The following is a 14,437-nucleotide window of genomic DNA, read 5'->3' as shown; positions in this document are numbered from 1 at the left end:
TTTCGTTCATTTTGCTCTGTTCTGCAGCCAATGGAAGGGTCAATTCCAAGGGAAATAAACCAGGAAGGTCAATTCCAAGTTTGACTTCAGGTTTGTTTTTTACAGACCACTATTTTGTGGACCTGTGTAATCTAAGGCTTGTGGAAATCATTTAATCCAGCTTAGGAATAAAATTATTTAAGAAAGAGTTTCGTCAAGCTAGTCTGCTGATTTAGAGACTACTAAGGAGTTGTTACCAATTTGCACAATTAGGAAGTTTATTTACTGAAACTACCAAACTGAGATGATAAAGAAGAAGATGAAATGGTACTACTAAACTGGTTAAGCTTTTCATGAGCAATAGGACTTTACCATAGTTTGTACTAAATAGATATAGTAACTCAAAAATAAGGCCAACAAAACTGCGGCCAGAATTTTGTACTGTACGTGCAATTTTTGGTTGGGCTATTTGGTTTTTATTAGATCCAATGGTCAATGATGATAGTACTGATGATTGTATGATAGACTTTTATAGTGTAAAAGTAGTGTACTAAAATGTGGTTTTATGAAAACAAGTTGTTTAAGTTGATAGGCAATAGAAGACCTATATTGTCTTTTTGGGATATAACAGGTGGTCCATCTAGTGTTTCTAGTGATCTAGTGATCTTACGGTTTAGATATTTCGTTATTTAGATGTAAAGAAAACATATAAAATATTATACATCGTTAGAAAGGTCTCAAAATTCTTAATTTTTTCCTATATATCGCAACTTCGAATTCCGAACGGTGTGGCCTACAGGCAAGTTGCTATCGATAAATTCTAATTTTTAAATGGGCTACCCTATATTTACTGGTTGTAGCAACGGAACATTTTTAACAGTTTACGTAGAATTTTCGAAGACTTCTAGAATCCTTAATAATATTATTACGTTTTTGTTCTTTTTTGGTATAAAATTGCACGTGTTCTAATGTTAATTCAATATCCAAATAGTTAATTATCCAACTATTATTAGTTTGACTGCCAAGAATCCCAGCTCTCGTTCTTCGCCCATCGATACATTATTGATTGATGATTAAGGTATACTGCACGTCTGGCAGACATACTACATACGGCAATCATCTTCCGTTATATTTATCGATCGTGCAATAATTGACCTCCAATATAGATTTTTTATCGATTTAATTTGACCCCAGCATGGTCTAAAGACCGCTCCGAAAGCCGCCTCTTAAGGAACAAGTACTTCGAGTGGGTACTCGAGGCGATATTATTGACCTCAGATATTTAGTTGCTGTCGATAAAAAAAACGGCGGATTGATTTAAATGAATTAATTAAGAAGAACGGGTATAAGACAAACTGCTTTCTGATTTTGATTAATAGGGATTTTGGTAATTAAGTTGCCGGAGGATTGTAATGTTTCCAGGGCTGTAATAATGATAAAGTAAATAATGTTAAAGGCTTTAGTTAAGAAATATGATGTTTTTTAAATTTATTTTAATATTTCTCTTTTTGTCTGAATGTTGTCTGTTTAAACACTTTTTTAAGTACTGCTCAATTTTTCATTTTTTTTCTCATTTCTCATTTCATACAAATATTTCATGTTATAGTGCAATTTGGTGGCAATGTGGAAGCCAGGTGTGCGGGTAGAAATAAGTTGAAAATTATAACTAAAATACATTCAAACACTCAAATATTTACATTCATAAAAATTATATATGCTTTAGAAATCTTTAATTTGAAACTAGTCAGATATATGTTGATAAATCCGAAAGCATGTCTTTTCAAAAAAATTGAAAAAGTTCATTATTACAACCTCAAATTTCTTCAAAGAATGATCTAATTACTGAAATTTTTAGTGGTGCATGCTAGTACCAATTATATACAGTAGAAGTCCTTTAGTCCGGCATCCACCGATAGTCCGGCACTTTTTCTAAATTTCGTTTTTTTTAAAAATGTGCTTTTATAATAAATAAAAACGTTCAAGGGCTATTAGAACGTTTACGAAATGGTTTGGAATCATTCGGAAGGACTCATTTCTGTTCGGAATTTGTTATGTCTATGGTAAATCCCGTTGTGTCTAGGTTCATGAACAAAGTATGTTCTACAAAATACGTAGCCTAAATGTTTTCATTATTTTGACATATTTTGGAAGATCTGAACTTTTTTTCAAAGCAATCGTACTGCTTTAACTTGCATAGAGACAAAATATAAAGCGCGTAGCTGTCTAACGGATAAACATTGGTACGGAACCCATAGGAATGTAAACAAAATTTATACTTATTGTTAAAATTTCTATAAAATATCTGATAATTTGATATCAGATAGCGGGGGCGCCGTGCAAAAAAGGTTGGAAACCACTGGGTTAAATGATAAATTTCATATATTATATGTCAAAAATTTAACATAACCATTTGCAAATCAAATTATAATTACAACTATGAAAGTATCAATTCATTTATCAGTTTAATTAAACTTTGTTGGAAGTGGTATTATACTCGTAAGTTGTACGTCAATAAACAATACTCTCGGTCTTGGTTTAAATGACCGTTTTAAACGACGGTTATATTTCGAACGATTATATTTCGGACATTTATCAATTTAGAATTTTGAAAGCATTTGTTTTTTTATTAAAAAAATGCTAGTCTAGTAGTGATGACTTTCGTCAAACAAAAACAAATCAAATCAACAATTCTCGTCGAGTTGTGTTTATAAACGCGATCGTATTTTCGCGATAGTATTTCTTGATTGAAATTTGACGATTATTAGAATGGACAAATCTAGAATGGATTTTACAGAGGAAGCAAAGGAAGCTGAAGCTGGGGTGACGAAGCAAGTAATCCGTAGAGGTGTCTGGAAATACTTGGATGAGAACCGGCTTTCACTGTTCCCACGTCCAGTTTTTAATCGGATCCCAAACTTCAAGGGAGCCTTTGATGCCGCGCAGAGATTAAGTGAACTCGATGTTTTCAAACAAGCAAAGACCGTTTTAGTAAATCCAGATAAGCCAATGGAATGTGTTAGAATACTGGCGTTGGAGGAAGGTAAGCAATTAGTAGTCCCTGTCCCTCGACTACAATCTGGGTTACTAACCAAAATTGTAATGCCTGAAAACAACTCCAAGTACCATGTCCGCCGTGCAATTACTCGTAAAGGATTAAATGAAGCTCCAACTGTTGATTTAAACTCTGATATTAACATTGACTTACTGATCATTGGATCGGTGGCAGTGTCTCGCAATGGCTTGCGAATTGGTAAGGGTCGCGGATACACAGATCTTGAATTTGCCATTGTGCAGCATGCCAAAGCCCTAAACCAGAATGCTCTTATTATCACGTTGGTGCATGACTGCCAGGTGAAGGACGATATGCCCAGCGCATTATTTGGTGCTCACGATGTGCCCGTTGACATTATAATAACACCTACTGAGACAATCATGGTCTCGGGACGACCACCACGGCCAACTCACATAATGTGGAATTTGATCTCCGAAAGACGTTTAAACACTGTAAATGTCTTGAAAAAAATCAAAGAAGAGGAAGAAGCGTAAGTATTTAATAGTGTATTTAAAATCAATGTATGAATGCTTGCTAGAATACATGTGTTTATATATAATTAGTTTACATCATTATGTAAAGTATATTATTTTTTATCTTAGCGCTGGAAAGCAGATCGTGCTAAAAGAGGTAGACACTGACAATGAAAGCGTGGAGAAAGTGAGAGTCCCTAATAAATTTCAACAGAGAAGGAGGCCCCGTAAGTCAGCAAAGAATAGCGAATCCGAGCCAAATGAGGGTGATGGTGATGCATCAGAGCATAGACGAAATGGCCGTAGATTGAGACGACGACGTGTCTCTGAGAAGGAGGAGAACGACGTATTGGACGTATTGAACGTATCTAATGAGAATGGCCAATCCAGACGCAATAATTTGCGAAAGAGGCGCACGCGTAGAACAAAGCCGCAGATCGAATTTAGCGTGAAGGTGGGCAACATCGCGAAGACGGATAGAGTGCGTGACATTAAGTCTGCTCTGGCAGAAAGGGGTGTCAAGCCTTTTGACATCACCTGGAGGGGAGTGAAAGGTTTTTGCTACCTGCACTTCGCGATGAAGCCTGCAGGTGTCAACTCCCTTGGAGTGGACGCCATTATTGAATCCCTTTCTGGTATGAAAGTTGGAGGTGGTGAAGAAGGAACCACCTCATGTGAACCGCATATTTTGACTGTGAAGCCTGCTAGGCCAATCACTAGGATTGAAACGACAGATGTGAATGCCGTATAAATTAATTTATTTAACATTAGAACAACGTCAAAATTCTTGTGTTCAGAACCTGACAATTAATAATGAAATGTTATTTATCTTTATAGTATTTTTAATACTAATTATAAGCATAATTACTTTGCTTAATAAAAATTTCGAGTTATATAGTTAATCTAATTGTGTTGTTTTGATTACTGAAAAAAGTGTTTATTATTAGTTAAATATTAATTTTAAAATATAAAGTACAAAATTTTGTTTATTTATAATCTCTATTAAACATTTAATTGTTCTAGCTTTCATACATAAGTATCATAAATACGTACCAATAGTGTTTTTATGAACAAAAATATAAAAGTTTATAAAATATTTTTATATAATAAGTTATTATATTATAAGAAACTAGCTGTAAGTGGAATTATGTCTTAAGGCAATTAGGGCATCGTGCCTTAAGGCAAATTGCCCTGAACTTTCCGTACCAAAAATTATTATTTTTTTTAAAACGATTAACATTTTTGAAAAAAATTTGCTTCGAAAAAATTAGATTTTTGAGAAACTATGAATTTGGCAAAAAATTACTTTTTTTGAAAAAAAAATTTTTATTTGAAAAAAAAAATTTTTTTTTAAAAGAAATTTTTTTTTTTGAAAACAAACAATTTTTTGGAAAGAAAAATGTTTTCTTCAGTTTGACATATTTTGGAAATTCTGAACTTTTTTTCAAAGCAATCATACTGCTTGAACATGCAGAGACGAATTGTCACAGCGCAAGTGCCGCGCCGCCGTCTAACGCATAAGCATTGGTACGGAACCCATAGAAATGTAAAAAAAAATATACTTATTGTTAAAATATCTGATAATTTGATATGCATATGTCTAATTACCATTTTTAACCGCCGAATGGCATTTTTTTTACTTTTTTCATTAGATCTCCGAAGCCGCTAGACCTGCCTTCATCTTGTCAATACAAGTAAAATGTTTTTTGAATTATTCAAATCGGACACTCCGTTCTCTTAAAAACGGAGTTACCGTTTTCGGCACTTTTTGCCCCGTATCTTCGGAACGGCTAGACCTACCTTTGCCAAAAACTAATCAGCACGTCTCCTTATCAATACGAATCGAATGTTTTTTGAATTATTCAAATCGGTTGATCCGTGTTCCCGAAATCGTCGACGAAAATTTGTATCCGCACACACATACATACACGCACACACACACACATACACACACACACACATACATCCATTTTTTCTAAGGTATGCCAAAATATTCAGAAACCTCTGAAACGTAAAGATATATAAAAATTTTCATTTTCGATTTTTTTGCGATTACTATAACTTGCCCTACGGGAAGTTAAAAAAATAGGGAAAAACTAAGTAAGTGATCTGTAACGATTTAAGCAAATAAAGTTACTAATTCAAAATATATAAAAACTTACATTTTGATAATTTTAAGTGCTTAATATAATCACACCAATATTTGGTATGAGGATGTGCATGAAGATGTCCATGGTATGAGAGATTTGCACTATGTGGCAATATATTTTTTAGACATCAAAATGTCGCAAATATGTACTGACTATTCTGTCTAAGATAAAAATGCGACTTTTTTATGTGACATTGTCAAAATGAACATATAGTATAAAAAAACAAGAATATACTAAAACAAATCTACAACTTAGTATAGAATAAATGTAGACAGGCATGAAAAATACCTGTAATAACTACCTATAAATTCTTATAAAAATATTACTAACGTGTATTTTAATTCTGCAAATAGTAACTGAACATCATGAATAATTGTAATAAAATTATTTTATGGAATTTGACCCAGAAACGGTTTGCGATACAAAATCAAATGTAATTAAAATCCACCTTGCGTCGTCTGACACGGATATTTCCACGTCGGCTCAACCATAATAATAAATATGCGTAATAATTATGGGGCCACTTCCGAAAAGGATGAAGGATAATAATTTATACGTCTCGTATGTTGACCCGGATATACGAATCAGATATTTTGTATTTAAATTTATGGGTTTCCTCGTGGATTAGTGGTTAGAGCTATCTAACCAGAAGCACCAGGCTTGATGCAAGCTTCAGACAGTTTGATATCAAGCAATAGTGACATTGGTTTTTACTTATAATAAGCAACAATATGTTTCTATCTGTCAATAGTCCTTACCCAATTACAAAAGTTAAACTAGCTGTAAGTGGAATTCTGTCTTGAGGCAATTATGGCATCGTGCTTAAGGCAAATTGCTGGAACTTCCCGTACCGTAACGAAATGTTCGAGGAATACTGAATGTTTTCAAGTCTAATATTTATAATTAATTAATATTTATAATTAATTAGAATTAAAAATAAAATCTGAAATATTTTCGATATACACAAAACTATAAAAAAAAAAAAAAATTGAAGAAATTTTTTTTTTCCAAAATCAATTATTTTGTTAAGACAAGCAGAAAGTGCCTGCCTTTGCCAAAAACTAATAAACACTTCTCCCAATCATTACTAATTGAATGTTTTTTAGATCATTCAAATCAGATACTCCGTTCTCTCAGAAATTCGATTTCTATTTTCTGCACTCTTTGCTCCGTTGCTCCGAAACGGCTGGACCTGCCTTTGCCAAAGACTAATCAGCTCTTTTCCCTATCAATAGGAATCGAATGTTTTTTGAACCATTCAAATCGGTTAATCCGTACGCCCGAAAACGTGGGCGAAAATTTGTATCCATACATACATACACACACACACATACACACACACACACATCCATTTTTTCTGAAGTATGCCAAAATGTTCAGAAACCTTCAAAACGTCGAGAAATGTAAAAATTTTCAATTCCGATTTTCGGCCCATTACAATAACTTACCCTACGGGAAGTTAATAAGAGTTATTATAATAATAATTTCGCCAAAAATAGATTTGCGATCTATAAAGTTGGAGCTATGGGTTTCGAATCAGAAGCATCAGGTTTGATACAAGCCTCGGACAGTCTGATGTCAAGCAATAGTGACATCGGTTTCTACTTATACATAGGTAACAATGTTTCTATCTGCAAAAATAGCTTTTACCCAATGACATTTTTGAAATAAGAGTTATTCTAATAATAAATTCACCAAAAATAGATTGACCAACTGTTTAGGTAGCCATCTTTAAAGTTAGAGCTATGGCACCAGGTTTGATTCAAGCCTCGGACAGTCTGATGTCAAGTAGAAGTAACATCGGTTTTTACATTTCCATCCACAAATTGCCCTTATCGAATGAGATTTTTTTAAATAAGAGTTATTCTAATAGTAAATTTACCAAAAATAGATTGACCAACTATTCAGGTAGTAAGATTTATAAAATTTTATTGTCGATAAATTCATATTTTTAAAAATCCGATATTAAGCAGTAGTGTGATATCCATTTTCCCTTGGAAATACTTATCCAAAATATGTTACCAGTGAAAGTAGAACTTTCGGGTATTCTGAACAAAAAAATATACAAATACTGATTTGAAGAATATTAAAATATTATTCACAACTAGAAAAGACAACCATTGGTTTTATACCTAAGACCAATAAAACTATTTCTAAATGTCTTTATGAAATAGATAGAATGTAATTTGTATGGATATCAAAAACTGGAATGTGATAGGATCTAAGTGCGATAATATTTGATCTAAACTATTTTAAATACGTGTAAAATAGTTTAAATGGAATGGTGAATGTAAATAAAAACGAATTAGAATATTTATTACTTCTTTAAACAATTTATCAATAAATTTATTAACTGGCTCTAAAGTTTCTGGTGTTTGTAGTCATGTGGATGTAATTTTAGGCTTCTTGAGCCTAACTTTTAATTCCATCCCAGTAATGCGTTCTACACAATTACTTTTTTACTTTTTTACTCATTCAAAATGTATTTACATAGATAAATTTTATATGTTATTTGAAGAGCTATCAGAACTTAAGGATCATGGTGTTGTAATGATTTAACTTAACCGGTTTTAAAACATGGTAACCCCAACCGTTCTCCTATCTCTATGTGATAAATTTTATTATTAAAATTTCAGTAATAGTGACACATTTTTTATTGATGCAGCAATGCCGTACAATAATTATATTGCAGGTTAAAATGCTTGTCATCAGCCTGAATCAGGTTTTGATCCAGGGACCAATGATTAATATGGGAAGAATTTTATTATTACAATTTCATTAACAGGGATACATATTTTTATTGATGCAGCAATGTCGGCCAAGGATCATATTGCAGGTTAAAATGCTTGTCATCAGCCTGAATCAGGTTTTAAACCTGGTACCTCTGATTAACATGCCATAGTTCCTACCATTCGTCGACGGTTAGCCCTTTTTTATATTAAAATCTATATTCTTGGAAGAAGTCCTGAGAAGAGTAGGCGAGGAAAGGACTCTACTAAGCACAATCCAGAAAAGAAAAGGAAACTGAATCGGATCCGTTCTGCAAAAAGAGTGCCGACTACACGATGAAGTAGAAGGTGAAATAGAAGGACTGAAAGAATGGCAAGAAGAAGAATGCAGATGATTGGCGACTAACGCTAGAAGAGAAAATACCGGGAACTGAAAGCCGAAGCGCAGGATCAAGAAGCATGGATACATTTTTTAATGATGCAGCAATGCCGACCAAAGATCATATTGCAGGTTAAAATGCTTGTCATCAGCCTGAATCAGGTTTAAAACCTGGTACCTCTGATTAACAACCCATAGCTCCTACCATTCGTCGACGGTTAGCCCCTTAAAATCTATATTTTTGGAAGAAGTCCTGAGAAGAGTAGACTAAGAAAGGACTCTACTGAGCACATTCCTGAAAAGAAAAGCAAAACTGGATCGAACCCGTTCTGCAAAAAGAAGTGCCTACTACACGACGTAGTCGAAGGAAGAAGGACTGGAAGGAATGAGAAGAAGAAGAATGCAGATGATTGACGACTTACGCGAGAAGAGAAAATACAGGGAACTGAAAGCCGAAGCGCAAGATCAAGAAGTAAGGAAAGAAAAAATACATAAAAACAAAATGTGTAAAAATGAGGTGAGGAAATAGTGTTAATGGGAATGATAGACAACGATGGACAAAGGAATCATTTATTTGTGGTGGCTCTCACACCATGGACCTGCCTTCGAGCAGACTACCATGTTTTATTATATTTTTGGTATGTAAAATTCCCGAATGAGTAAAAAAAAATCTTCCTCAGCATCCCACTAAATATTACGTTGTTTTCATTTATCTCGATTGTGTGTCAATGAGATTCAGGCGAACGACCGTGTCATGCGTCTCAACGACCAACACAACAGAGAAACAAACAAGAGACCAAAGACCAATTCAAATAAGACAAAAACGAAAAACACGAAGATTTTTAGTTACCGTTCATTCAATTGATATTCCATCGATCTTTACATTCGCATATTATAATAGAATCCGGATTCTGCTGTTTGTGATATAATAATTAAATCGGCGGCGGTGCCGGTGATTGTCTTTGATGGACAAAACGTATGCGACTGTTGTGGGAAGAAAATAGACGAAATTGACCGAGAATTTTTGGAGAAGAATTTTTTTCAGTATTTGGAAATTATATGGATGAATTTGAAATTTCATGATTGTTTGCGGTCAGAATTTAATACTATATCCATACTATATCATACTCAATTGATTTTATACCCTATGTAGATATAGATAATGGGTAGTGCTGCCCTAGGGCAGGTCCGTGAGCTGAGTTAAACTCCAACTCGATTCAGGGAAGAATAGTGTGAGAGATTTCCTATTGCCATTTCACACCGCAGTGCCCGAGATGGGCTTATTTTCAATTGGGAACATATTTTTTATCTATATTTTTAATTGAAAATGGACATCGCGCTGCCCGATATAAATATGAATGATCAAATAAATATAATAATGAAAAAAATTTAATACCAGGACTACTTTTCCTTGGTTTAGGGAGCCATCGACTTCTAATCAGAGATTCAAGGTTTGATACTAGTTTCGTACAGCCTGATGTCAATCAGCAGTGACATCGATTTCCACACGAAAACATAAGTAGCAATATGATTCCTGGTAAAAATAGACCTTCCCGACATTGTTGCAGCAATAAAAAAAATTATTAGTATTACTGAAATTGGATTAGTAAATTCATCACATAGACATTGGACAACAGTATGGGGGGTTGCCATCTATATATAAAAGTTGTTTAAGAAGTTAGTTAAGTTAGTAACTTATTGGACTTATAAAGTTCTGGTTGCTGTTAAAAATATATAGGGTAGAGCGGGGCTTAAAGTCCGCGGGTAAAAAAGTCCACCATTATTATCTCACAAACAAAGAAGAATTGACGAACACCCAAATTACTTGGCACAAAAAGTATTCTCAGAAGCGCGCCTAACCAGGCTAAAACAAAAAATTCCCAATGATCTCATAAATTTGCAAACACTAACATTATTATTATTATTATTATTATTATTATCTTACTATTTCTATTATTGTTATTTTGTTATATTTTATTATTTTTCTAGTATTATTTTATTATTCAAAAATTTTATTTATATTATTTATTAATTTTATTTTTATTATTATTTGCTTCTATTTTATATTAAATCATCATATTACGGATATTATTTTCATGTAAATTCTATCCTTTACACTCTTATTTATTTGAATTTATGTTATTATTTATCAATATTACTAGATGTTAATTATTTAACAGTTGTAATAAATACTGAAAAAAAAAAAATTATCTCAAAAACAAGTAACGTATAGTATTTTTCAACTATACTATTTTAAAGTAGCAGTCAAAAACTGTGTAACCAGTCATTACCTTAATTTCTACGTCACTATCAGAAGATGAAGAGCATGTATAAATATTTATAACAAAGGTATTTTGTTTCGTTGGTATTTTTTTGGTTTTGAGCTCTTTTATTTAGTTCATGATATCTGAATATAATTTTTAAGTATATGTTATTTAATTGTTTTATTAGATGTATTGTTATTTTCAAGTTATATTTAACCATTTTTTTATATAACTTCCTCTATAAAAGCTTACACCTGAGTGGGGTAAAAAGGCCCAACTAAACCTTTACCCTGGTAAAGGTGTAAACAATAAGAAAATAGTAAATAAAAAAAATTTAATTAAAAAAGCAATTTTTTAATTAAATAAACTAAATTAATAGTTATTCCAACTCTGCTGATTTGGAATTTGGTATTTCTGACAAAATACTAGATCAAGGTTATATACAGAGTGATCTTTGTAAAAAATGTGCTAAAAAAATGTTTATTTCGCATTGGTTAAAAAATTTAGTTATTATTTTGTAAAATCCCTTTAAATTAAAGATAAGTCATTGTATCTATTTGCCAGAGAATAGGGCAAAAAGGCACTGAAGACAAATTTTAGAAAAAATGCTAAAAAACATATCTTCATAATTAGAACTTAACTGGAATTTTTTCTGAACATAGTTCGATAGTTTTTTGTTTGTGTTGTGATGTAGTTCATTTGGTTTACACTAAATATTTAGATTTGGTTTAGTGATTTCCAAAGTGGTCCATATGCACTCTCAGGGGTCCATGACAACTTTTAAGGGGTCCGCATTAGCAAAAAGGAATTTTAGACATCCACGATGGAGGATCACAACACACCTTGTTAATATCTATTTTTTATTATTTTTTTAAAGTAAATTAATTAATGTCTAAAGTTGTATTTGAATCTTTACTTTAAATGTCTAATACTAAAGGTTAGTAGAAATAGAAATCTATAAAAAAATCGATATCGGTTAAATAGGGGGTCCATGGCAGAGTCTAAGGGGTCCACAACACAAACATAGTTTAGACAGTATAATTACTAAAAATTATATAGGACCTTTGTGCCCCGCCTTACGCTACGCATATAAAAAAATATTTGTATCTTCTTCTAATGCGAAATAAAATAAATATCTAAAACCTAATAATAATTCTTCTTCTAATTAATCCCCGTGCCTTATGAGCCGCAGGTCGTGATTTAAAGCTTTAGACACGTCATTTTTTCTCTTGATGAACCTCTCTGACCTCTCCTGGTTGATTATGATCTCAATGGCACACCTTGCGCCTTTTAATGATGTGCTTTTTTCTTATATCAACTTGCCGTTGAATTTTTGGTCATCCGACCGACTTTGGCGAGTGCCCTTGAGGCTCAGTCGAATTCCGTTATTTCATGATCACTTCGGATGCCAATTATATTCGTATTAAACAGCATAGGAGCAACAAACAGAATTATTTACATACACATAATTATACACATACAGATAAAACATTTTTTAATACAAATGTAGTAATAATATAATTAATATTATTTCATATATTTTCCTTCATCAGTCTTAATTATGATTTCTTCTTCAATTATGATTGAAGTGTACATAATATATAATATTTTTACCATGTAATAATAAAGTTACATTTTTACATAATGGGTATGGTGGGGCACAAAGGTCCAAATTGACTTTTAGCTATTATACTGTGAAAACTAAACTAACTACTTCAAAACAAATATCATATATCATAAAAATAATTATCTCACTATGTTCAGTAAAGTTCCCAGGTAATTCATAATAGCAGAACTATGTTTTTGTTACTATTTTTTAAAAAAATGTTACCTAGTTCTTTTTATTCCATAGGCGGTTAATAGGGGACAGTTAAGGAGCAAAAAAATATGACTTTAATTTTAATTTATAGGTTTTTTTAGAATAATAGCTACCTTAATTAATCAATGCGATGCAGTTTAGTCATTAGGTTGAACAACCATAAAAGAAAAATCATAATTTAAATATGTATTTTGAAACATAATTATTGACACTTACTATTTTATAAATCTTGCTTTGGTAGATATTTTTGTTTAATTTATTATAATCAGACTCATTATTTCTTGAAATACAATTAATATAAATAAAGTGAATACAACTTCTATTTGAATTACACATTTTATGAAGATTGCACTTTATGTGGAACTTTGTCAGAAAAATTCATCATCAGCACTAAATAACTATTAATTCATCTCTTTCAAAATTGCTTTTTTTAATCTTATTTTACTTATTTATTTACTATTTTATTATTGTTTATTTCTTGCCAGTGTAATTGTGCCATTTTTTCATAAATAAAAGAATGATTAAATTATACTTTGTTTTAAAACTTTCAACTCGGATGCCGCCGCTCCGGCGGCAAAATACGTATAAATCTCGCAATTTCCGAGTGGAAAGGGTTACTTCTATTATATATTTATATTTTATAAATGATAATTTCCCCTTTGAATTAATTTTTAAACTCAGAAAAACATTTTACATTTCATTTACTTTTTAAACAACTTAAGTGTTTTATTTGTGGAAATTAATAATGTTATTCATGAATCATGTTACACGTTTGTAACCAAATACACAACACATGCATCTAATTTTTAAAAATATATAATTTTTCCTTAATTAAAGAAACTATTAAAGAATACTTTGCTTTAATTCGGGGCTTTTTAAACTTTTGTCTTTCGCGACCCCATTTACGAGTGCGAGTTTTTTGACGACTCCACACATATTAAAAATTAAATTAATATTTTTAAATGATTTATTTATTTGGTAACAATATACATATACACATACATATGAAAATATATAGTTTGAGACAACATAAAAAAATGAAAACATGATATTATAAAATGAAATAAATATTTGACATTAAAATCTCTCGCGACCCCAGAATTTTCCTATGCGGGTCGCGACCCATAGTTTAAAAAGCACTGATTTAATTAATAAATAGTAACTTCTACTTTGTATTAATTTTCTAACCAAAAAAAATATTTCGCCTTGCTTGCACTAGCTTTTCAAACAACTTATATTAAGTTTTCCATTTGTGGATCAATGATGTGCAAATTAATAATGTTTCGCCAATATCAAAATTGGTACACTTTGATTGCCGAACTTATTTAAATAATTTTTTTCCCAATATCGATTTAGTACAAATTTCTATTTCCAATCGCCTTTCCAAATGGCAATTTTTTCGTTTGGCGAATAAATAAATGTCAATCATCGAATTATCTGGTACGCGCTCGGCCGGCGATTTTTAGCCGATAAAATATTTCTCACAGCTCAGTAATTGTGTAAAGAAATCTTCCGGTAGATTTGTTTGAATATTAAAACGAACAGAAATGGCCAGAGGACATATTTGTCATTGTGAGAACTAAGAACCTAGC

The 14,437-nt window shown here is 31.9% G+C and overlaps 1 protein-coding gene across 1 annotated transcript; it reads left to right on the top strand.

Annotated features, from left to right (window-relative positions):
- The first annotated feature begins 2,745 nt into the window (after positions 1-2,745).
- LOC113374677 (methenyltetrahydrofolate synthase domain-containing protein-like) lies at positions 2,746-4,255 on the top strand. The gene is made up of 2 exons (XM_026614652.1): positions 2,746-3,521; positions 3,634-4,255. Exons 1-2 carry the CDS (start codon positions 2,746-2,748, stop codon positions 4,253-4,255), a joined length of 1,398 nt encoding a protein of 465 aa, XP_026470437.1.
- Positions 4,256-14,437: the final 10,182 nt, after the last annotated feature.

This window comes from Ctenocephalides felis, unplaced genomic scaffold (genome assembly GCF_003426905.1).
Source record: "Ctenocephalides felis isolate EL2017-DRISC unplaced genomic scaffold, ASM342690v1 CF-g0.4_SCAFFOLD_01886, whole genome shotgun sequence".
Taxonomy (NCBI): Eukaryota; Metazoa; Arthropoda; class Insecta; order Siphonaptera; family Pulicidae; genus Ctenocephalides; species Ctenocephalides felis.
This window is presented reverse-complemented; position numbering and strand designations above follow the sequence as displayed.

Excerpts from the sequence above, each read along its gene's own strand:
- LOC113374677 (XM_026614652.1), top strand. The coding sequence starts at position 2,746 with ATGGACAAATCTAGAATGGATTTTACAGAGGAAGCAAAGGAAGCTGAA. Across the intron at positions 3,522-3,633 it reads ATCAAAGAAGAGGAAGAAGC|CGCTGGAAAGCAGATCGTGC; the intron begins GTAAGTATTTAA and ends TTTTTATCTTAG.